The 25475-nt window shown below is 31.1% G+C and overlaps 1 protein-coding gene across 4 annotated transcripts in view; it reads left to right on the top strand.

Moving 5' to 3' along the window:
• PRKACB (protein kinase cAMP-activated catalytic subunit beta) overlaps positions 1-25475 on the top strand; it is a 128535-nt gene that overhangs the window by 77105 nt on the left and 25955 nt on the right. For 3 of the 4 annotated variants that reach the window (XM_045547662.1, XM_045547661.1, XM_045547663.1), the window contains 6 exons: positions 10195-10256; positions 12407-12535; positions 14118-14216; positions 15067-15149; positions 21568-21694; positions 22716-22811. In XM_045547662.1, coding sequence (XP_045403618.1) covers positions 10195-10256; positions 12407-12535; positions 14118-14216; positions 15067-15149; positions 21568-21694; positions 22716-22811 — 596 coding nt within the window. Of the gene's footprint in view, positions 1-10194; positions 10257-11875; positions 11932-12147; positions 12164-12406; positions 12536-14117; positions 14217-15066; positions 15150-21567; positions 21695-22715; positions 22812-25475 lie in introns of those variants that run through there. The other variant, XM_045547664.1, reaches the window with a different exon arrangement.

Below are 25475 nucleotides of genomic sequence, written 5' to 3'. Positions count from 1 at the left end.
AACATGGAGCTTATAAAAGAGGTTATGCACCATAAAAGAATAAAATCACAGTCTTCAAGAGGAAGAGAATGAAATTATATTTAGAAAATATTTGTGCAGGAAGGTACAAACATAAGAAATTATAGATTTCACTGTGTTAATTCTTAAAAATGTCAAGTGAACATGGAATCAGTGAATTAAGACATGAAAGATAAGAAAATAAAACAGCAAACTAGAATGAAATGATTGCTGGTTGAGGGGCAGGAATGGAAAAGAAGCATAATGATGTGATAAGGAAAGATTATAAGAAAATAAACCTGGTATTTCCAGAATACAAAGCTGCATTAGAGGCAGTAAAGAGCAGAGTAATCACTGCAGAAAAGTAAATTTAATAATGTGCATATAAACTCTACCAGAATGTAGGGGAAATGTACAAGATAAAAATTATGAGGGGAAAAGTATGTTACATAACAGTAGGACAAAAAGAAATCAGTAAAAGTAGGGCATTCTACAAATTGAATGAATAGCAAATTCTCACATTACAGATATGATTACTAGAACAGAAGTTATAATCAATTATGATTCAGGAAAACTTCTTAAAGAAAAACCTGAATCTGTATATTGAAAGAGCTCATTGTGTTTTGACAAGACTAACAAAGATAACAACACATATATATCCTGGTGAAAATTTGGAATTTCAAGCATAAAAAATGAATTCCATAAACATCCAGGTCTCTTTGCATCTTACATCCTAATATGAAGCTCCAAAATTGGACACTAGATAACTTGAAAACATTTTTAGGACAAAAATTATTGAAGATCAATGATACCTTGAAATGCCGGATGAACTGTAACAATCATCCATTTAAATGAATACCTGAGTTTGCAAGAGTTAAATTCCCAAAGTGAGAAAAATGAAGTGGTAAATGAAGACCAGAGCTGTAAGGGGGGGTGTACTTTGACTAACCTGAGGAGATTTTCATACCTTGATGATCAAAGGGCTTTTGTTTAAAATGGCCTCAAAGGGATGGAAGACAAGTTCTATGATTCACACAATTTGCGATTTCTTAGACCCCTGTATAAAGCTAGGAACCTCAAAGGATCATAACCTCAGTGAAAGCATAGAGTAGAAAATAAAACCTCTTCACTAACACAGGGAGAAAATAAGGAACTTGTATTCCTTGGCTTGGGTTCCTGGGAGCAAGGTAGAGACCTGTGTGCACGTGTGGGATGCTTCTCCCAAGAATTTGTAATCAACTGCCTCCCCTCAAGTAGATTTCAGGTTTTAATGTGTATTAATTTTGTGGTCTAGGAACCGCCAATAAAATACATTATCAGAGCAATTACAGACTGGTAGCATACACTGTACACTAGGCAGAAGTTAATGCAAACCCTCTGTTGGGACACATCCTCAGATCTAGTCCTATAGGTTTCTCACAGATAAAGCCCCTCTGAACTCAGAGTTCACAATCCAAAAACAAAATAGACACACACACACACACACATATATACTAAAAGTGATATTTTGACACAACAGGATTAGACCCTCCCAAGAATGTCTGTAGCCATAGTAGAATTGTCACGTACAGGCTACTGTTTAAAATTAATGACATAAAAAAGAAATATATAAGAGAAAAAATTGTATACACCTCTAATAGAACCTCAAAATATATAAAACAAAATTTACCTATTTACAAGGAAAAATACATAAGATTTATAGATGTATAGAGAGAATTCTTACCCAGTAATTAGCGAATACACAGAAATATATAGAACACTTACAAAATTGATTGCATGACTACACATATCCAACAAATTTCGAAGAATTAATATGCAGGCTACAGTCTGACGACAAGGCAGTTAAGTTCAATCAATAATAAAAGGCTAAAAAAACTAACTAACACACAAATGTATATATTTGAAGATTTAAAAATTTCTAATAACTCAGGTCAAGAATTAATCCATGATAGAAATTAAAATTCAACTACATTTCAGAACTTGTGATGTTAAGCCAAAATGGATTTAGAGATAAATTTTTAAATGCTTAAAATAGGAAAAGAGAAAGACATTCATGATGTAAGTAAGCAAGTTAGGAAAAGCACAGCATGGTAAATCAAAAGAAGAAAGAAACTGATAAAGACATGGACAAAAATAAGTGAAATATTCATAGAAAATAAACATACAGAAGAAGCAAAGTTTGGTTCATGGAAAACTGTTTTTAAAAGAACTGATTAGAACTATATCTATTTAAGAAATTGAATCATAGTTAAAATCTTTATTCAAAATAACAAATTTAGGGCTGTTCTACAGTCAAAATCTAAGAAACATTCAAAGAACAAAACTTTCAATCTTGTAAATATCTTCCAGAGCATTGAAAAAGAGGAATTATTCTTAGATTCATTTGTTGAGTCTAGCATAGTTTTACAAGTAAAGTATGGGAAAAGAAAATTAGTTAGAAACATTTTCTCTGAAGTTAGGAATAAGAAAAGGATCCCTACTGTCACTATATCTATACATCATTGCACTGTTCGTCATAACCTGCACAGTAAGATAAGAAAAAGATAGAACAAATTGTCATTATTCACAGATGATATGTGATGGTCTACATAGAAAACTCAAGAGAATCTATTAATACCAATATGATTTTGGAATTCATAAGAGAGTCTGGATAGATTGCCAGATATAATAAAACAAATATATAAACATCCACTATGTTCTATACATCAGCAACAAAAAGAAAAGTTAATTTTTAAAAATCTCCCTTTTATAATAGCGACCAAAGCTCTAAAGAACCTAGGACTAAATCTAATAAAAGAGTAATAAGACCTATAAGGGAAAAATTGTAGCATTCTACTGAGAGATATTTACCTAATTTTTAACAAGAAGATATGACCTCATACTCATTAGATTAGCAAAAATTGGAAAGTCTGACATTTACAGTTTTTGTTGAAAATATGGAGCATCAAGGATGTGGTGGGAGGGCTATAAATTGACACAACCATTTATTGAACCATTTGTTACTATCTAAGTTTATAATATGCATTCCCTGTCATCTAGGGATCTACTCCTAACTTTATACTGTGGCAACAAGACAATATTTGAATGCAGAAATGTCTGGAAATTCCTTGACATATGATTGTGGTAGATACAATATTTCTATTTAAAAAAAGCCTCAGTGAACAACTAAGGAAGTAAAATGCATTTCAAAGAACATTTTGAAGACTGCCAGTGTCATTAGTTTTATGACTATAAATGTAGTTTAAGTTTTCATTATAAAATCCTATAGGAAGCATCTCTAATCAAACATGGAATGGATAGGCTAGAAAATCTTCAGTATCCCCAGATAGAGAGCTGTTGGAAGACAGAGCATGTACATGTGATTAGTGGTGAATGTGGACTCATAGTGTATCCATCTGTCCATGTAGATGTCCAATAAGTTACTGTATTTCTTTCTAGAATTTGATTATTTAAATACATCTCATAAAAAGTTTTTATATGTTTTCTGTATAAACACTATAATAAAATTTTTATTTTTTCACAGTTCAATGAGTCAATTATACTGTTCACTTGTAACCAAGACTTGAAAAAGAATTAACAAATAATAAAGCATAAAGAGAGGAAAGAAGAGTAAAATAAATATTGTCATAGCAAATGCAGCTTTTATTACCTATTAAATTTCCAAATACTCATACATGTGAGACTTTAGTATTTATAGAAAGACTAATTAGTATCTTAGAAATCAAAGTAGGCATGGCCCAATCCAATAAACTACACAGTTATTTTTTGTACCCACTGTCGTTTTTAAGGTTATAGTGAATTTACTTTGAATGAACGTGTTTGAATATGGTGAGGCAAGTAAAGTGCCCCTCAGCAAAGTGACCACAATTATCCTTCAGATTAAAGGGGTAGAATATGATAATTTATAAACACATTTCCAAAGTAGGGTTTTTGATTGGTTAAAAATATATATACTCAAAGAATTTGTTGTAATCCTTATATAAGACATTTTCTAATATGTATGCTTAAGTATTTTTTTCATTCTATTTCAATGTGTAATATACTAGTGAACATTATGGATGGGTAAATTCTTGTGGGTATGTTATTTTATATGTTATTTAATCTCTGTTTAATTTATTTATTCTTTTTAATCAAGCTCGCAAGTCATCAGATGCATCTGGTAGGAAACCACTTTTACCAGAATAATTCTGTTACTTTGATTATTATAAGTTGGATTTTTATGAAGTATTTTTTGGCAATTAGGATATATTATATTTAATTTTTATAGGAGATCTATTTACTGAAAATATTTGTAGTACAGTGTATGTATGTGGGCAGCGGGGGTATTCTTAGAAATACCCAATATAGAGTTCTAAAGAGGAGGGTGTTTGAAGTAGGGGTGGCAGAGGATAAACTTATACATTCCACTAGATCTATACTTTCCAGAGATTTTGAAAGACTGTCCTCTTCTGTTACTAATATTTGTTGATAAAACTTGGTATTTTCATGGTAATTTACTCAGTTTCCATACTGTTTTGTGCTTTCTGACATACACTGAAATAGAATAATGCTTTTATGAAGGTAAAGGAGGAAGATGAAAATAATTACAAAGACAGTAGGGGGAACATCAATTATAATCTGTTTAGTAACAAATTTTTGAACTGTTATTACAAAAAAAGCATTAAAAACATATAATTGCTTATAGTACCTAATACTTGTTTTTTCTCCCAATAGAAAATTTTAGAGTAGCCCTTTTATTCTCCATATAGACAGCCAGCTAGGTATAAAATATTACAGCCGCTAATCCTCGTCATCCCTCATTACTCCACCTGGCTCCCCGCGCTCTCAGCAAGTTATCTTGCCTTCTATTTCCTTGAAGAAATAGAGTCTAGTAACTGTGAACTAACTAACGCAGCTTGATCTCCTTCCCTCCCACACATTGAAAAGCATTGCTATGGCAAACAAGTCCCTCCATGGTTGGGCACCTGCTTGCCTGTGCACCTCCCCTCCCCTGCTGTTGTACACTCACACCCCATGCTGCAGCTGTTACAAGTCAGTTGCCATTTCCTGGATAAACCATGCTCTTCCTCCATGCCCTTTATACAAGATCATCTCAGCCTAGAATGTCTTATTCCCCAACTTTATCTGCCAGAGGAATTCTTTATTCTTCAAGATTCAGAACAAATGCTGTGCCTCCTATTATTCTTTACCTTACCAGCCAAGAATTTTCTCTTACAAGGTCTCATAGCACCATATAATTGCCTTCGTCGTAGTCCTTGTCACATTCTAATATAATGATTCATCTATCTCCCCATTAGCTTCTCATTCCCTTAACAGGAGATATTTTGTATCTTTGTCGTATTCACAGAGTCTAGCTCAGAATCTGGCACCACTCAGCCATGCTCAATCAATGTTGTTGAAAAGATTGCTAAAATAACACCAAGGAAGTGGAATGCCTGAAAGACACAAGTCTTTCAGAAGGGAATAAACAAGGTGTTATAATTTACAGTGTCTTTCCTACAGTAAAGGTTAACTGAATATCAGAAGTTCAGAGGTGGTATTGCAATAGTTACAGGATTTGTATTTTGATGTTTGCTTCTTCAAATTATTAGCCCTATTGTCATGAGGCGTTAAAGTTTTTGTTAATTATTGATTTAAGGAAAATTAGAATGGTATTGATTTTGACACTAAATAATAGTTATTGGTTTTATTTCTTTACCATTTAATTTTAAGTTATCCTATTTGAATACATGCAGTCAAATTATTGAGTTTCCACATTAACATTCTATTTCTGTATATAAATATTCTGGGAAAATGTATAGGTAACTTTATGCTAATGTTATTTTTATGAGTGTAATTTAATCATTGTTTAATTTATCTTTTGGACACAAGCTTGCTCCTCTTCAGAAATATCTGGTAGGCAACTACTTTTTAATAAAACAAATATTACCTTTAAACCTTTTTACTTTGTTGTTTGCAAGTGTTAATTCTCCTTATAAAGTTATATTGTATTAAGTATGTTGAATTAATAAAATATTTTTGTTGATGAAGGAAATGATTTGTTTACTCTTATGTTGGATTTTATCTATAGAAATGATATATATTGGAGTTTCTTGTGTAAAATTTAAAAACAATACATTTAGCACCCTGAAACAGTGGAAAATATATAGGGTAGCAGAAGACAGATTAATACACATCATTTAAATTAGATTACGCAGGTTAATGAGTAGTTTTTAAAAAATATATACCGTTGTAAATTTTGAATGAGATAGCTAATATTTTAACTGGGTATGTACCCAAGGATGTTTTTATTCTATTTTGATCTATTGTCTGCTTGTTTCCTTTCTATTTTTCTAATATAAATTAAAATTAGAGTTCTATAGAAAAGGAAGGCAAAATTTATCTCATTACAAAGAAACTGAAGAGCTCAGCATTTAAAGTAGTTATAATCTATTTATAAATCTTAAAATAGATTTGTAAACTCTTCTTACAAAATATGAGTAATACTCTTAAGAACTGGATAATGGCATACTATAACTAACGATATGTTCTACTTATGGTAAGCAGTAATCTAGTTTATCTAACACAGCACCCCAAAATATCAATATCTAATAAATAAATTTGCTGAATGTTATTAGTGAAACATTTTTATCATACTACTTAGAATTATCTGAATTATATGAGATAAAGTTATGCTGTACTTGAATTTTTAGTCAGTTTTCCTAATATTTAAAATGCACTTTGAAATCTGATTTTTATACTATGTCCTGTGTATGAGAACATTCAAAAATATTTGGAGGGATAAGAATTAAGTTGTGTTTTTATGAATTTGTGGAAATGCATAAAAATTATCTTTTTTTTTTCTTTTCTTTTATCATCTCGTGTATATGGGTGAATGTTCCTGCAAATAAACCTTGGGTGAACCTATAGATTCCTTCAGAATGCTCATTTCCTTTAGAATGCAATATGATAGACTCTAAATGATACAAACTGAGGAGAAAATAAATATAATTGAAAATGTATACTTCTGGGAATACATTGAGTTCATTTTTGATATGTCCTTCTTATTTTTGTAGTACCTAGTTGGCTCTACTATCGACCAATACAGAATAAAATATATTTGCAGAAAAATCCTTCTTTGAGGTATTTTTTCTTATGAAGAGTTACTAATCACTGTCAGACACTTTGGGGATAGGTATCTATGATCACACAGCTAAGAAATATTAAAGCTAATATTCTAACTCAGATGTGCCAAGCTCTAAAACCATCACAATGGTTTAAATGGTTAAATATAGATATGGCTTATTTATTAGAACACAAGTAAACTATAAAATTGAGAACTTTGAAGTATTAATATATGCTTTATAGGGAACTCTGGATTGAATGTGGTGCAATGTTTGAATCTGGCCATCTCCCCCACCTCTTATTTTATTAATTAGCTGCCAACACCTATGTCAGTGGATAGAAATTTTTTAAATAACCAGAGAAAAGCATTTTGAAGTTAAATCTATCACTATCTAAAAATAAAATTCAAAGCAAATATATGTGGTTCTGGATTACCTATTGCTTTAGACTTATTCATAATCCAGCATATTATAAGATATTTTATTTTTGGTAATTTTATTTATAAGATGTATATTTTGGTTAACATATTTTTACAAAGACTTATCTATGTTCATCTTTGCAACTAGATAAGGCACGTATAAATTAAAGATTTCATGTGTATATGTGTTTTTATATGACAAAAAATTGTTTCAGGAGCAGGGTTTTCTTCATGAAACTATTTGACGTTATAATTAATTCTCATTCTTACTTAAAAGGAAATCCCTTTATATGTTGACATAATTCACAAAATTTAATATCTTTGATTAATGCCCATTTCTGATCATTTTTACATAAGACTTTTATGAGTATTGTTATTTACTTTCTACAGTATTAATTGACAGTAAACTCAGAATATTGATGAGTACAGAGACTATTTTAAAGAATTTCCTGAATATTCTATTATGGATAAAAGTAAGTAGTACCTGAAGTTTTCCTTTTAGCACATCACTAGGTACAGTAAAGCAATTTTTTTCAACTTGCTATGTTTGGCAAACACTGCTAGACCTTCCTTTGATCAGTTATTTTTTCTTAACTCTAGATCTACTTAACATAAAGTGACAGGAGAAGCTGAAACAGGATGTTAGGGATTTTTTTTCTTTCCCTGATTCTCTTCCTTATCTCTAAATTATTTATACTCATACAGGCATCTGGGGAGTTTGTACTGCAACTTGATGTGCAAGTTCTATAAATAAAAGATAACTAAAAATATTTTTCAAAAGAAATAAGAAGTATATTTTGGGAATCACAAGTTGTTTCTTTAAAGCCACAGTTGTATTTTGCAATAAATTATGCTTTTAATTTATTTTATAGCCATCATTTCCAAGTCAATGCCATGTATAGATATGTCTGCTCCATGAAGAAAGAATTGTACTTGAAAATCCACTCTTCATCAATTATAACTAATATATTAACTTTTAGAAGTAGGATGACTTTAACCATCCTAAACTCCTAGAAAATGTAAGAATTTGCCATCCTTAATCCACCCCCAGAGAAGAATTAGATCATATTTGGATAATTAGGTTAAATTATTTTATTCATTGTTTTGGTGCATGAGATTTTCCTACAATGGGAAAATTCTAATTTTAAAAATTATTTTTCTCAAATTTTCATAAAATAGGTATTAAGAATATTTTATATGAAAATACAAAGGTCAGTTTACAGAAAGTAGTAAAATAATGTCTTCAGAAATTCATATTCTAATGTTACTTACAAACTAATGTCTGCTCTTGATGCTTGCCATCATTTTGAAATCTCAAAACATTTAAAATGCCAGCAGCCTTTTTGGTTAGTAACAGTCTTTTGCCAAAGGTACTACATTGGGATAAAGCAGGAAATAATAATGTGTATCTTAAAACACCTCACTTTAATACTACAGTATCATTAGGGATCTTAAAGAATTTATGAGACCTTCACTTCCACCTTTAATTCTTTCTTTTCATCATCCTCATCCTCATCCTCATCATCACTCTTAGTATTTCTAAAATAATTGCCAGTGTGCCACTTCAAGTGCACTTTGTCTACTCCAGCTATTTACTATTTCAACACTATTTGAATCCTATTTTGGTTATTTTCTACTTTATAGATTCAAATAGAGAAATACTGGGAACTTTCCTAACAAAAAGAAACACTAATAATTACTTCTTTTTCATTCTCATACCTATTAATAACAATAAGAACAAGAATATATTTTGTTAATGCCATTTTAGCTCTTTGGAATTTTATCCCTATTATTTGTCTTTAAACGCCTGAAGTTGTTTTGTAAACAGAAACCCTTGTTAATAACTTTATAGAACGACAATGAAAAGGGGAAAACTTTTAAATGATACATCACTTAATTTATAGATTTGAAATTTGATCAAACTGCTGCTCTATAAAACAATGTGGCTATTATTAATCAATATATGAACATCTGGTTTTGAATTGTCTTACTTTAGTGTAAATTTTAAATTAGGCATTTAGACATTTAGTTTTTGCTGCAAATTTAGAATGAGATTTTTAAGCTGTTTGGATTTTTTGTTTTGTTTTGTTTTAAGTCTTTGTGGGTGTCCTTTATGTGTTAGTAGTTTTTCCTTTTCTCTACAGCCGTTAATATAGAGAACACAAATGTAATACACAACATAAATCCTTAAACCTGGAAACAGCTCTTCATCAAAATCAACTATATTTTAAATTCCACAAATCAACAGTTTCATGTTCTCTAGCTGTTTTCAGTTCTTGTATTTAAAGGCTCTGTTAATATCATTTCTGGCTTTTTTACAATCACTATTTTGTCCTGGATTGATTTCTAATTTTTTTGCATTGACTTTCTGGTATGTTTTCAGAAACAGTATTTTTGTTATTAGATTTGAAATTATCAAAGTGGTTTCCATATAGAACAATATTAGAGATTCTTAGAAATTTGAGAAAGTGTTTGCTTCTTGTTTAGAGACACTAAGTAACTCTCCAGTGTAACATGGTGGTGAATATACCTTTAATCACAATAGTTAACATAAGTCTGTATTTTTTAAGAGAGAATATTTATATGTAATATAAAAATGTATATGTAATATAAATATTCATACATGTAATGTAAATATTCTTACAAGACAAATTTGTTTTTATATATATTTTCAGTGAAAGAGTTTCTAGCCAAAGCCAAAGAAGACTTTTTGAAAAAATGGGAAAATCCTCCTCCGGTAAGAAATATTCAAATTTTCTTCAATTTAAATAGTGTGTGTTAAGTAAAATCATGATTCCTGCCTAAAAAATTTACTACCTCAAAAATTTTAATTTCCATGTGGCATTAGTAAACATAAGCTTAAAATAGGAATTTTGCCATAATGTTCTATCTTGATTCATTGACTAATAATTTTATGTATACCTGAATTAGAGAAGGAACTAATTTCTAGTATAATACCTAATTACAAATTTTGATACTAACTCGAAGTTACTATAAAATCTTGATATTTTCTAATATTATATTAATTTTGAATTATGCCTTTGATATAATCTTATTATTTTTATTAATAGCAACAATAAGAGTCCTGTTGTACAGTTTTAAATCTTAATCACAAATATTTGGCTTTTGGCAACATACCTAGTACACAGGATACTTTTGTCAACATTTTAATAGGGTATATTCTATATAATTTAAGTACTTCAGATCTTAAGATCTAAAAACTGTGTATATAAAGAGCCATCTATACTTTCCCCAAAAAATCCTTTTATAAAGTTACAAATAATTAATGAACTTCAATAGTAGATTAAATTTTGAAAGTCTTTTTTTCCTAGCACAAGAAAGTTTTTATTTCAAGTATTTTTTTTCACTAAAGAATTCTAATAAATGTTTTCTGAAAATGCCAAGATTACCAAGATTTAGAGCATGACCTGTAACTTAAAACATAGTGACAAAGGTTAGACATTGTGATTACAAAATGGTAGACATTATGTAACATGAAACATTAAGGGAGATGAGGAAAATGGCATATTTTTTATAATACAAAGAAAATCAGTGACTAGCCTAAAGAGATGTTCTGTTATCTATTATTAAATCTTATTTCCATTATTTAATTGGGACTATAGTAAACATTTTAATCCATATATGTTGAGAAAATCAAAAATTAAATATTAATCCATAAAATTAATTAATTCAATCAGACTTATAAGCGCTTTTGTGCATCGATAAAGAATCTCACGGCAATTTAAAATTATTAGAAGTGTGAAATTAAAATATGATGAAAACAAGTTTTATTTGTAAACCTTAGATTGCTTGCTCTCTCTGTAATGATCCAACAAGAAGCTAAAATGTGTTTCAAAAGGCAAGGTTTGATTTACGATAGAAATCAAATCCAACTACAGTGAACTCCGATAGCTATCCAGATTCCTCTTATACAAGAATCATACTGCATCACATTTTTCTCAAGCTAAACACTATACAGACTGGGCCTTCAAGTATTTTTCTAATATATTCATGGAGATCTTCGTAATGAAAACCTATTAAAGAAGTGAGTCAGCAATTACTACTAGTTGCTCTTTAGCACATAATTTGCTCCTAGTAATTTTCATTTTGTTGTGGCAGCAACAAATTCAATAGATTGATGCCTCCAATTCTTTGCTCTATGCTGTAGTCAAAGCCAAACAAAGATGTTTCTTTGTAACAAAACATCTATTCAAGAAAAAAAAAAAGAGTCTGAGTATTGTTCTGGACTCTGGCTTCTGGTTCTTTGTGGAATGAGGAACTCTTCTTTCCTTATTGTTACTGTCTTAGGTAATACTGGGTTATTATAACAGCAGAGAGAAAAAGCCACCAGGATCTCTCATGCTATTATTGAGTTCTGTAAGCTGGTATAAAGACAGGAATGAAGTAAGACAGTGCTTTCCTCAGACATAACTCCAGTGAAAGGACTCTGATCCCTCAGCTTACCTATTCATTACAGTTATTTCTAAGTGCACTAAGACTGTGGCTTACATGAGTCTTTGTCAGTATACTTCTGGTCAGTTTGTAATTATTAAAATATGGAACTAATTTGTTAGAAATCCAGTACTAGGGATGCATATTGGAATATGACCTTCAATATTTCCTCTGAGGCTCTTATTTTCTCCTGTTACTATTATGTTCTGTTTTGCAATATAATCTCTTCTCAGATATTAGATCCTTTCTTATTCAAAGGGGAAAATAGAACCAATAACCTGGAATCTCAATAGTCTTTTGCATTGTTTTTAAATGGATAGTTATAAATTGAATTATCCATTCCGATTATATATTATTAAAGCAATTATAATGATCATACTCTTTTTATGAGGATTTCTAATTTTAAAGTTATTTTTATTTTTTATGTATATTTAGAATAATGCTGGGCTCGAGGATTTTGAAAGGAAAAAAACCCTTGGGACAGGTTCATTTGGAAGAGTCATGTTGGTGAAACATAAAGCCACTGAACAGTATTATGCCATGAAGATCTTAGATAAGCAGAAGGTTAGTGTATTTGTTGTTATTTACCTTCAGGGTTAACTTCAGTTTTATCGGCTAGACTATTAAACAGATGTAGTATAATGTCTTACCATTGAGACCTTCAAATAATTTTATTGTTGCATTCATTTGTATTCTATTTGCATTCTTACATATTGTGACTATATGATGCATAATTAATACATAGCAGGCTTGGGTTCCATGTCCATGGATTCAACCAAACATGGATGTAAGATACTTGGAAAAAAATTACATCTGTACTAAACATGTACACACTGTTTTTCTTGTCATTTTTCCCTAAAAAATACAGCATAACAATTATTTACATAGCATTTACATTATATTAGATATGATAAGTAATCTAGAAATGACATAAAGTATACAGAGGATGTGCGTAGGTTATATGCAGAAACTATGTTATTTTATATCAGGGACTTGTGCATTTTGGTTTCTATAGGAGGTCCTGGAACCAATCTCTCAGGAATTCTGAGGGACTAGCACAATAATTTATTGTGATAATTAAGGACTAAATTGTAACTAGTTAAAGTGGGGACAGCAGTGACCCCACTACTTCATGTTACAGATGTAAAAAACCTGAGGTCCAAAGAGTTGAAGTAACATCTCCAAAGTCACTAAGTTGGTTGAATAGAAGGTGTAGAGTAGAACACAGGATCTGCTGACTCCCAGTCAATTATTCTTTGCTCAATATTATTAGCATACTTCTAATTTTGTCTACCAATAACTGGCTGATATTTTAATTACTTTTATTTTTTATATTAATATTTAATTTCTTGATGTCTGTGATTATCCCTCCATTGACAATAAGCCTCTAGCAAGAAAGAATGCCACCCTCTAATGATTTACACATATGTAAGACAATTTTTTATGTTTTTGTAAGGTCACCTTTTCTTAAATTCAAAATAGAATCCCATGTGGAATAGAATCAGAGTTCATGAAATTAAGATAAAGTATTTTCCCCTTCTATTGAGTAGACAATGCAAACGAAGCTTGATTAAGCTTATATGACCTATTTGTTATAAAGACATAGTAGTTTTTTTGCAATATTTTTTGTGTCCTCTTCTATGATGGTGTACATGGAAGTTTTAGAATTTGTACCTGTATCTAGTCAGGTATTATAAAATGAACAGTTTATTTTTACCCACTATTTTTCAATTATTGATGTTTCCTTAATAATTTCATTGCTTATCTTCTGAAGTATTTAAAATCAGTACCTACTTATTACAATGGTTTGGGCCAGCTTTTTCAGTGTACTATAAGTCATTAGGATCTGAGTACTTTGACGTATTAATTTTTTAAGTAATTTTTTATGAGTCTATTTCTTGTTCCTACTTAGCTTTCACTTCTTAACTGAAATCATAGTTGACCTTTTTAAGACCTAGTTTTAAATCCTCTATTAGGCCTTTCATTTGAATCCTAGTTGGTAATTATTATCTTCCTTATCCAAGTCTAGCAATTTTGCTTATCTAAGTTCATTATTATGTGGAAAAAAATTTATTTTTTTCTTTTAAAATAATAACTTTTTAATTTTGTTTAAGTACATTAAAATATACTTATGTTTCAATTACAGGTTGTTAAACTGAAGCAAATAGAGCATACTTTGAATGAGAAAAGAATATTACAGGCAGTGAATTTTCCTTTTCTTGTTCGACTGGAGTATTCTTTTAAGGTAAATTTAAGTAATATCTAAATAAGATATTTCAACCTGATATATTTTTTCAAATATGAAGCTATGAATAGGATTCTAAACCAGATGATAAGCCTGAATAATATGAAAAAACAAAAAAGAAATATCTTTAGTTCTTATGTAATAAAATCCATTGTGCTTATAAACTTAGGTAACATTGGAAAAGGTTTTGATTCTCCCTGGGGAAATTGTTCAAGATGATATGCGTAATTCTTCATGAGATGGTATTACAAAATCAAATGTTTCGATTTATCAAAAACCATAGGGATGTCTTATTTGGCAATTCTTATACCCAACACACCTTCTACTTTCCTTGAACACTTTCTGCTATGATCTCACCATCTTCTTTTACTTAGCAATTTGTGTTCTAGTCTTTTCACTTATACAAGGCAGAACAGAGTTTGCTACACTATTCAAGTGTCTGATAAAGCCGCACAAGATTTATTCTTTAAACTGGCAGCTTTTCATCTCTTTGGAATGATACTTGGCATATTGCAAGTTGAATCATATGAAATATTTTACCTTTTTTTCTCCCTTTATTCTTTAAATCAAATTACAATCTATGTGTTTAAGATATTAAAATCACTACTCTCGTGTACCTAAAATGTAAATATTCTTATGAACTTTTAAAATTTTTTTTATCTTTGTTATTCCTTTGCATATACTATAGCATTATCTCATTGCCTCAGTATTTAATTGTTCAGAGTTAAATGTCCCCTGCAAAAGCAGGAATAGCAAAAGTGCCAGACTAATCTGTGGAATGGTGTAATCTTAAAATAATTTTTATCTAGTTTTCATAATTTTGATTTATTTTCTTCTTATTTGTTCATAGGATAATTCTAATTTATACATGGTTATGGAATATGTCCCTGGGGGTGAAATGTTTTCACATTTAAGAAGAATTGGAAGGTTCAGGTAACTAATGCTTTTCCCCTCCTTAAATGTTTATTTGCTTGTGTTGTTTTAAGCCAAATTTTAAAGTTAATGCCAATACCAAAAATTCAGAATATTCACCCTCATAAAAAGACTATGATCATTATAATTGCTTAAAAATATATAATCAGAATGGATAATTCAATTTATAACTATTCATTTAAAAACAATACAAAAAGACTATTGAGATTCCAGGTTATTGGTTCTGGTTATTGGTCCCAGAAATTTATTCTACCTACCTATCTAGCTGTAACCTCATATACTTTAACTAATCTCACTCTGTCCTTCCCCTCTCCTTACCATTCTCAGCCCCTAGTATCTTCTGTTCTACTTTTTACTTCTGTGAGATCAACTTTTTTTAACTTCTATACATGATTGAGAACACGTGTTGTTTAACTTTCTGTTCCTGGCTATTTCACTTAACCTAATGTCCTCTGATTCCATCTATGTTGCTGTGAATGACAAGATTGCATTCTTTTTTATGGCTGAATATTTTTTCATAGTGTCTATAGACCACATTTTCTTTATCCATTCACCTGTTGTTGGACACCTAGTTTGATTCTATATCTTGGCTACTGTGAATAGTGCTGCAATAAACATGGGGGTGCAGATGTCTCTTCAATATGATTTCCTTTCCTTTGGAAAAATTCCCAGTAGTGGGATTGCTGGATCATATTGTATTTCTATTTATAGTTTTTTGAGGAAGCTCCATACTGTTCTTCACGTTGGCTGTACTAATTTACATTCCCACCAACATTGTATAGAGTTCCCTTTTCTCCATATCCTTGCCAGCATTTGATATTTTTTGTCTTTTTGATAATAGTCATTCTAATTGGAGTAACATGATACCTCATTGTGGTTTTGGTTTGTATTTCCCTGATGATTAGTGATGTTGAGAATTTTAAAAATATATTTGTTAGCCATCTGTATGTCTTCTTTTGAGTAATATCTATTCAGACCATTTACCCATTTTGAACTGGATTATTTGGGTTTTTGCTGTTGAGATATATGAGTTAAGGAACTCGTATATCTCAACTGGTATATTAATACCAATATTAATATATTCTGGATATTAATCCTCTATCAAATGATTAGTTTGCAAATATTCTCTCCCCTTCTGTAGGTTGCCTTTTCACTATGTTGATTGTTTCCTTTGCTGTGCGGAAGCTTTTTAAGTTTGATATAATCCGACTTATTCATTTTCACTTTTGTTGCCCACGCTAGATTTTAGAAATAAAAATAAAAATGTCTTGCATTTTTATTAAGAGCAGGTAATACTTCAAGAAAACCTTGGTGTTTTAAATATAGAGAACCAGACTCTGGTCCTGTATCTGTGTACCTCGGACACCAATGTTTAATTTTTAGAAAAGCATATAAACAATTTCTTTCTGACCCCAGACAACCCAATCACACATAAAACTTCCTTCATAAGGCCCATCCTTTATAAATCCTCTTTGACTTATTTAGACCTCTTATCATTTTCTGAAACCTCCAGTCTTAATCCTATAATTTTTCTTTTCTTCTTCTCTTTTGGTGTTTTGGAACAATTAATCATTTTATCTTAGAATAAAAATTTGCCACATATGATACTTTCTCATACAAAATTATTTTTCTTAAGTTCATATTTTGATTAGTAGACTTAAATATATTAGTCTTTTTATAAAATTTAAGAAGCCAAGAATGAACTTATATTTATTTAGCAATTTGTTTCAGTTTTATATCCTATTTGGGTATGACCCAGACATTTAATGAGTATTTATTATTTAATTTAACATTAAAGAACTTTAAGATTTTAAATCATGTGAGAAGTTCATTTATAAACATTTAGAATTACCTAATTTATTTATTTTTTAACAATTATATCTAGATTACTTATAAGAATTGAGATATTAGACAGAGCTAGTCATTATTTTAAGGACTTTTTTATTAGCCAATTTTATATTCTGTTAATATCAAATGTTTATCTAAGTAACCTTAAATTTATTTATTTATTTATTTTTTAAGAGATGGAGGTCTCACTTTGTTATCCACAGGAGTGCAGTGGCATGATCACAGCTTGCTGAAGCCTTGAACTCCTGGGCTAAAGCGATCCTCTTACCTTGGCCTCCCAAAGTGCTGGGATTATAGGCATGAGCCACCATGCCCAGCCTAGAACCTTCAGTGTAAATACATGAATATTCTGTTGATAACTCAGAAGCTGTTTATTAAACTGACAATATTAAATTAATCTCATTTATCAAAGAATTACATAAACAAAGATCATTTTATTTTAGGCTGGGTTTAAACCTTAATGACTTTAAAAAAAAATCTATCAGAGGCAAATATAAAACTCTCTGATCAGGAAACCCAGAAACACATGTATGTTGACAATTTTGAAGACATTTCTATTTTATCAGCAATTTTAAAACCAGTTAATTTATCAAAGATTTAAGCCATGTGAACTAAAAAAAATAATTGGAGTTAATTGCTATATATTTTATATGAATACCCATTTATCTAAATAGAATTCCTTAGAGGATTTCTAGTCAACTATGCTGGATTTTATCATGTAAACACAATATACTACATAATACATGTACATACATAAACACATATTAACCCATATACATACATATAAATATCTTATAGCTTGTATTTTAGAATTTTAGTCATGGACAGTAAAACATAAACTTGCAGGTTTGTAAAACAGTAGGATCCAACTTATTTTTCTGACAAATGAGTTAAGGCTAAACTTTACGATTTTTTTAAATAGGGAATATGAAAGCTGTGAACCAAATTTGGGGTAGAGCAGTTTGAGTCAGTTAGAAATATACTGGGTTGGACAAAGAATAGTTAAGAGTGATAAGTTAAATGATAAGAGTGATTCTGACAAGGTCTGTACAGTATTCTCTTGCTCTCAATTCTTTGTCCTTGAAGATAAGAATGTTTCTATTCCTTTTAGTATAGGGAGGGTATTGTTTACATGGGAATTTCATTTCTTGCTTTTAAAAAGCAGCATGAAAGTCAAAATGATTTTCTTTTATATCTTCTGTTTTTTCAAGTGTTTTTACTTAAATAGTCACTATGCTAGAATAGCTGAGGAGTTTTGGAAAAAGAGTTCAGCTTAGAGAAGAGTAAAGAAGAGGAAGTGTAAGGAGGGGAGGGAAAAGCTCTGATGAGGAAAGCGTCTCAGCTAGCTCTGAGGCAGTATTTTATAGCAAGGCAATCTTTTGAGTCCTGAATTTTTTTTTTCAATCTTCAAGATATCAATTGAGATATGAGTCCTATTTGAAGTGTATGATATTATAGTTACGGTCTTTTGGTTCAATTTTAAGAACAACAGACTGTTTGAATGATTCCTCTAATGTTTGAACATGTTACCAGCTGGAGTCCCAGAAAATATCTTGGCATCCCTTTAAACTTTGAGAGCCCATTTTTAACTAAATTTATCTAGGTTATTTGGTTTAATGCCAAATATGCAAAAGCCAATTAAACACAAGCACTGAGTACACAAAGGCCAAATAAACGCAAGTGCCAATGGAAAATAAAGTAGGCACTTACCAGGAAGAACAATAAGCCTTCTCCTAAAAGAGCAAAAAAAAATCCCCTTATCTAATTCTCAAAGTTGAGATCCAAACTTTGCAGCTGAGGTCAACAGGAAAAAGATAACCCTCCCCAACCCAAGATCTCCCAACCAGCAGGGGAAAGACCCCTCTCAAATAGGAAGGGGAAAGATCTCACCCTAACCAAATCCCAAGTAAAACAAAACTTGACCAAAATTAGGAGTTCAGTCCAAGAGAGACTCACCAGTGGGGGAAGAGGTGCCCCACAGAAGCAGAGGATGTCAAAGGGCCCCAGTGGGTACCTTGTGCTACAGTTCCAATGACCAGTGATTCTCCTTGAAGTGAATCAGCTTTGGAATCCTACTTCTGACACCAAGTATGTCATAGTCAAAATAAAAATGTAGACATGAATCTCTAAATTTAATGTTTCATTTGGGAAGCAAGAATTGCAGTTGAGGGCATATACCCAGACCAGGTGATCTTTGGTGTGTCTGAAGAGCAGTGACAAAGTTGGAGATTTTATAAAAAGGAGAAATGTTGTATTTGTTTTGAAAGAAAGTTCATTGGCACTAGTAAAATTTTGGGGGGCTGGCAAGCTCTCACTGGTAAGTGATGCGATGGGTAAAACTAGTCTTAGAGTTCCAGCGGGTTTTTTCAGTAGCTATTAGATAAAACTGGTTGCAGATTACAACAGCCAGTTTCAGCAGCTAAGCTTGTGGCAAATTTAATCCTTGGAGCAGGTGCTATATGTCCCGAGTGTTTTATCCCCCTGGTCCCTCGACAGTTCTGATGACGGTAATTTGATTCATAAAAATATGATGGTAGACTTGGATTATCACAGGATGATATCAAGCAATGGGCAAGTATTAGAGTTATTTTAGTTACCTGGAGCCTGAGCCAAAATTGATTTATTGACCTAATATGTACAGAGCACCTAATATGAGTCAGGCACTGTGCCTATGCAAAGTAGTTTCTGTTTATCTTTGATAATTTTCTTTTCCCTCCTATTGTCCTCTCTCTCCTACTGCTCCTTGTCCAAGCAGAATCCTCATATGGCCTTATGATTATTCAAAGTTTTACACTGAAGTGCCACACCTAAACCTCTTCTCAAAAAATATTTGTCCATTTTCTATAATTATTAACTTTCTTTGTATAATAGCTCCCCATACTCTTATTTCTTTAATACTTGACTTGGTACTATTAACAAGGAAAACAAGTTGATTGAAATAATTCACACTGAGACACTGTCTTTTCTAAACTTTCACAAATACTACATACACACTTAAAGATTGCTAATTCCCATCTTAGAAACTTTGAGGTAACAAGTATACGACTTATTATTTAGCATAGCTTTAATCAGAATTAATGGAGTCATTATGATTCTCTACTTAAATAGTTGAGGTATAGACTTAAAGCTGCTATAGCATTAGATCTTCCTGGTGTCCTCCTGCATGCCCTTAAATATTGAGTAGAAATACCTGATAGCAAATTGCACTTAGAGTATGTTACTTTCACCTTCCAACAATTTGATTATAGATCTATGAAATTGTTTGTGTATTGAAAGAAATATAAGGTACTGAGTGCATCCTATATTTACAAATGCATGGATAAAATAGGAGGGGATTTCCCAGGTGGAAAGTTTCTAAATTCAAGGATAAATGTTGCAATAACCAGATGATTCTCCCAATCTCTGCTTACAATGTTTCCCTCCTTGTCATTTGACATATGGTATAGATTGTTACAGTGTTGAGATGGAGATGAAACTGGAAGGGTATTATAAAATGTTCCCCCCTAGAGGTTTTTTCTTTTCATATTCATTCATTCAACAATAGTTACTGAGCACCTGTGGTGTATCAGGCTAGTACCTGGGGAATGTAGTGACAAGCAAAAGGAGCAGCATATATAATCTTTTTTTTTTTTTTGGAATTTTTATTTATGATTCTACCAAGTCATAATTATGCTAACCATTTTGAGGGAAATCCTATTCAGAGTTAAAGTTGTTCATTGAGGACACAAATCTGAGACTCATTGTAATTTATCAGCCAGATTAGTAGAATTCAGTGAATACACTAGAAGATGAATTAGAAACTCAAATTAGAAAATCAGTACATTCTTTTGGAGTAACACTCAGATTATGGCATCAAAATTGCACTTATCTATCAATTGATCTAATCTATGCATAAAAGAACTGTTCAAATTTATACAACCATAGAGATTATACCTATGTCTGTATGTCTGTATAAACATGCATAGTAGAAGATTTGGAAATCCACATGCCAAGATTATATATATATGGTTTCTGGATGGGATTATGAGTGTTCATTATTCTTTACCAATATTTTATGATTTTTTTTCTATAATAAGCATGTGTAATTTTTGTAATAGGAGTTATTACAAAATGGGTACAATGGCATTTGCAGTTAAACAGTTTCTACGTAGAGGAATTCTATAAGGACTTGAAATTTGTGAGAAAAGTAGATGACACATATTAACTGTAGCAATAGCCAATAGACAATCCAATTGGTACATTTGCTTTTCAATCATTCTCAAGGTCAGACATAGTAATAAAGATATCAATATTTTCTAATATGAGCAATAATAATTTACAATGATAACTATTTTAGGATCATATTTTTCTTCCAATTTCCTGCCCCCTAAATGTATCAAAGCATTATCTGAAGAAAATTTAGAGGTTTACTAAATGTTTAGAAACTAACAAGATTGTTTGCATACGTTTAAAGGAAAAAATACCTTTTGCTCCCAAAATCCCTTTATCTCATGTTAATTTTAACATATAATCTACCAGTTATTATGTGTTAACCCAGTTTACAGAAAATCAATGTTTTGTTTCTTTGCAGTGAACCCCATGCACGGTTCTATGCAGCTCAGATAGTGCTAACATTTGAGTACCTCCATTCACTAGACCTCATCTACAGAGATCTAAAACCTGAAAATCTCTTAATTGACCATCAAGGTTATATCCAGGTATGACTTAAACACATTATATATAACATATCTGAGAAAATACTAGGCAAGAAATTGTACGTATTTAACCCCAACTATCAATATTGGAGTGTTTTTGTTTTTGTTTTTAAGGAAGACAACTGCTTCTTCCTGATAGCTTAAGTTAAGCTCATAGTTCTGTCACTCTTACAGAGAAGCAAAAATCCTATCAAGGAAGGAAGCTGTTTATATCTCTCATAATCTATAGTTGTGAACTGAGCACAGGGCTCCTGCATAAGGATATAATAATAGCTAAGTTTGTGAGCACTCATTAGTGCCAGGCATATTCCAAGTGTTTTACATGCATTATCTCTTTTAATCCTGATAACCCTATGAAGTGGAAATACTATTATTCTCCTTATTTTAAGGTTAACAAAACTAAGGCATAACAGGGTCATATAGACAGTAAATGATAGTCAGAATTTGAACGCAGCCATTCTGATCCCAGAGTCCACGCTCTTAATGCTACAAAACAGCTGCCAAAGAAACCCTGACTACCAATACTGGACTGGTGCTAATGTTTATTTTCCAATTCTACTATTAATAAAATGAGATCATCCTTTTTTATGGTTATGAATAGATTCTCCCATTGATGCTTTCGCACTTCTGATGGCACAATTAATGGCAGAGGACATGTTGGACTTAAGGCATACTTTTAACATTGTTTCATTTGTATTAATTCTATTTATTTTTACCTTTTAATTTCACCTTTTTATTCCTTGGGTCTGGGATTTTAAGATAAGGACTGAAAAGGATTTTTGTTGTTGTTGTTAATTTGTTTCTTTGCTTTCAACGGGGTAAGGGGTTTCCAACTTGGATTGTTTAAACTTTCATTCACTAAATAATGGCCTTCATAATGAGTCTCATTACATTGACTTAATTTTTTTCCATTTTTTTCATGGTTTTAATTTTAACCTTGAATTTTTAACCTTCAATTTAGGTACAATAAATACATTTATTGTGAAGCAATAAAGCTTCACAGATATTTTTCTTTCTTTTATAGGTCACAGACTTTGGGTTTGCCAAAAGAGTTAAAGGCAGAACTTGGACATTATGTGGCACTCCAGAGTATTTGGCTCCAGAAATAATCCTTAGCAAGGTATATTTATAATGTCAATATGTAAGAAGTAGAAATATGAAACATGCATTACTATGGGCTTTTATGAAAACTGTTTATTGATCTAATTTTACATTTTTTATTTGATCTAAGCTATGAATTTAAATAGATTTGTGCTTGATTACTGAAGAATAATTATTTAGCATCTACCACTAATCCCATAACCTCTGCCAATTTTAACTCTGGATCTTAGGGAAATAGTGTGAATAAATATGACCTCCAGATCCATGTCTTGAAGCCAAAACCATAGTCTTTTCACAATTATTCCCAATAATGGTAGGGTGGGGAAGTTTTGTTTTGGATTACACTGAGAGACAAATCTAGAAATGATATGTACTAGTTGTCATTGCTTCATTTCAAATTTACCACTTAAAGAAATATGTAAGAATTATTTTCAAATTTTAGTTTAATAGGAATATTACAGCAATTGAATAGTTTTAGTCTTATTGAAGGCAGTTCTACTTTTCCCAATAGCGTAATGTGGTAAGAGAAACTGTAACCATATCTAAAAGGATGGTTTAACATTTCTTTTCTTCTGGCATCCCTTTGTGGAGAAATTGCAAAGGAGAAACTAATGATAACTGGGCACAAATAGAAGAGAGGAAAAGGGAAGGAATAAGACACGTGCCTCGATGGTTCACTAACTGAGTAATTGAAATTTGACTAATCTATGGAAATGTTAGAATAAAAGATTTTTTCAGCTTTTGTCTCATCATCTTTCATAATTAAAACACATATAACCGTTTAGTCTTTTATACTCTAAATATCATTAACACATTTTCCTTCTTTAAGTACACTTAACAAGTAATGTGACTGCAAAATCAGTGCCAAAACATTTACAAATGTGTATATATTACAAAAGTAATAGATATTCATTGTATAAAATTTAGAAATTACAGAAAACTATAAAGAAACAACCAAAACCCCTGTATGTTATCCATCCACCCAGAGGCAGCCTTTTTGAAAAAAAATTTTTTGGTTTTTTTATGTGTGTCATTATAGTTGAAATCATAATGAATGTACAGTTTTGTGTCTGTCTTTTTTCACTTGCATGATAACAAGCATGTTTACATCATTCCAATGGCTTGTTTGCAAATTCACTGTAAGAATTTAGCCATTCTTCTATTGTTGAATATTCTGGTTTTCTTTTTGTTAGATTTTTTGGTATTTTTGTGTAGGGTTTTTTTGCTATTATAAATAACTGCGATAAACATCTTTGTGCATAAAACTGTTTCTGTATTTCACATTATTTCCTTAGGGTAGATTCCCAGAAGTGGAATTACTAGGTGAAAGAGTATGAATATTTTTAAGATTCTTGATACATATTGCCAAATTGCTTTCCAAAAAGAGTATACCATTTTACACTCATACCAGTAATGTATGAGAGTGCCTATTTTACTGCACCCTCTCTAAAACTAGGTATTCTAAAAATATTTACTAATTTAATAGGCAATAAATGATAACTCATTGTTTTAATTCTCATATCTTTGATCATTAGATTTATTTGTAAATGTGTAATAGCCATTTAATGTGTGTGTGTAAATTATTAGATCATGTCATTTGCCCATTTATCTATTCTATTTTAATGTTTTTCTTATTGACTTGTTTTAATTCTCTATAGCTAGGGTGTTAACTTGTAATCTGACATATTTACTATTAAAATTAGTAAATTAACACACAATTTAAAATATAGGAATCAAAGAGTTACAGCAAAGTCAATGCCCATTTCTGTGAGCAAAACAAAGTGCTATTCCTGTTATACCAGTCCCTATCTTTAAAAAACCATACAGAATCAGGAAAAAAGAGAAAAGAAATCTCTATAGTATTATAGTATTATATTTTAGCTAGTTATTTGAAAACTAAATAGTTTGTAAAGCTAACATGTTGACAAAAGGGTGGACTGTGGGCAGTGGTGATGGTACAGGGTACATCTGAGGGCAGAACAAGAGATGTGGGAAGATCTCAGCTTATTTCTCGCCATGACCAGGCTGTTGGGTTTTTTAAATACTCTTTTGTGGCAATTGATACTGATCAGAGTCGATAAATTTCATGTAAACATGTAGTGTAAACATGTTATTCTTATTTGTCTTCTCATAAATACTTCTAGGTCTTAATTTTAGTAAAGCTTAATATGAAAACACACCCAATTAAACATAACCTTTGAATTATACTTTTGGTTTGCAAAACACTTTTTGTACAAGTTATTCTCTTTCATTTGATATAGTCCTCACAAAACCATATGAATTAGATTTCTTTCCTATATACCGTTTAGAGATGAGAAGCAAAACAGTAGATAGCAAAAGTAAAGTATATGTAAATATTTACATTTACTGGGTTCTGCATTAAATGTTCGGCTATCACAAGAGCCTTTGAAGTGGATGGGACTATCCCTAGTACATTCACCCTCCTAACTCAAACAATATAGAGTACTTTGAAGTCAACTCCACTATTTACTATGAAATCCAATACCTCCTATTTCTTTCAAAACTTTTGACCTTTCTAGGTATGCTATAGAAAACCTGATTCATAAGATTATGGACCTGGAACAGGCCTTAAGAGGTAATTTGGTCCAACTCCCTTCCTCTATTGAGCAACAACTAAATTATCCCAGTGAAATAGAGGATATTTCATTGTCTATAGTATTCT

This window comes from Lemur catta, chromosome 3 (assembly GCF_020740605.2).
Source record: "Lemur catta isolate mLemCat1 chromosome 3, mLemCat1.pri, whole genome shotgun sequence".
Classification (NCBI taxonomy): Eukaryota; Metazoa; Chordata; class Mammalia; order Primates; family Lemuridae; genus Lemur; species Lemur catta.
Note: the sequence above shows the minus strand (reverse complement) of the source record. Positions and strands in the feature narration are given on the sequence as shown.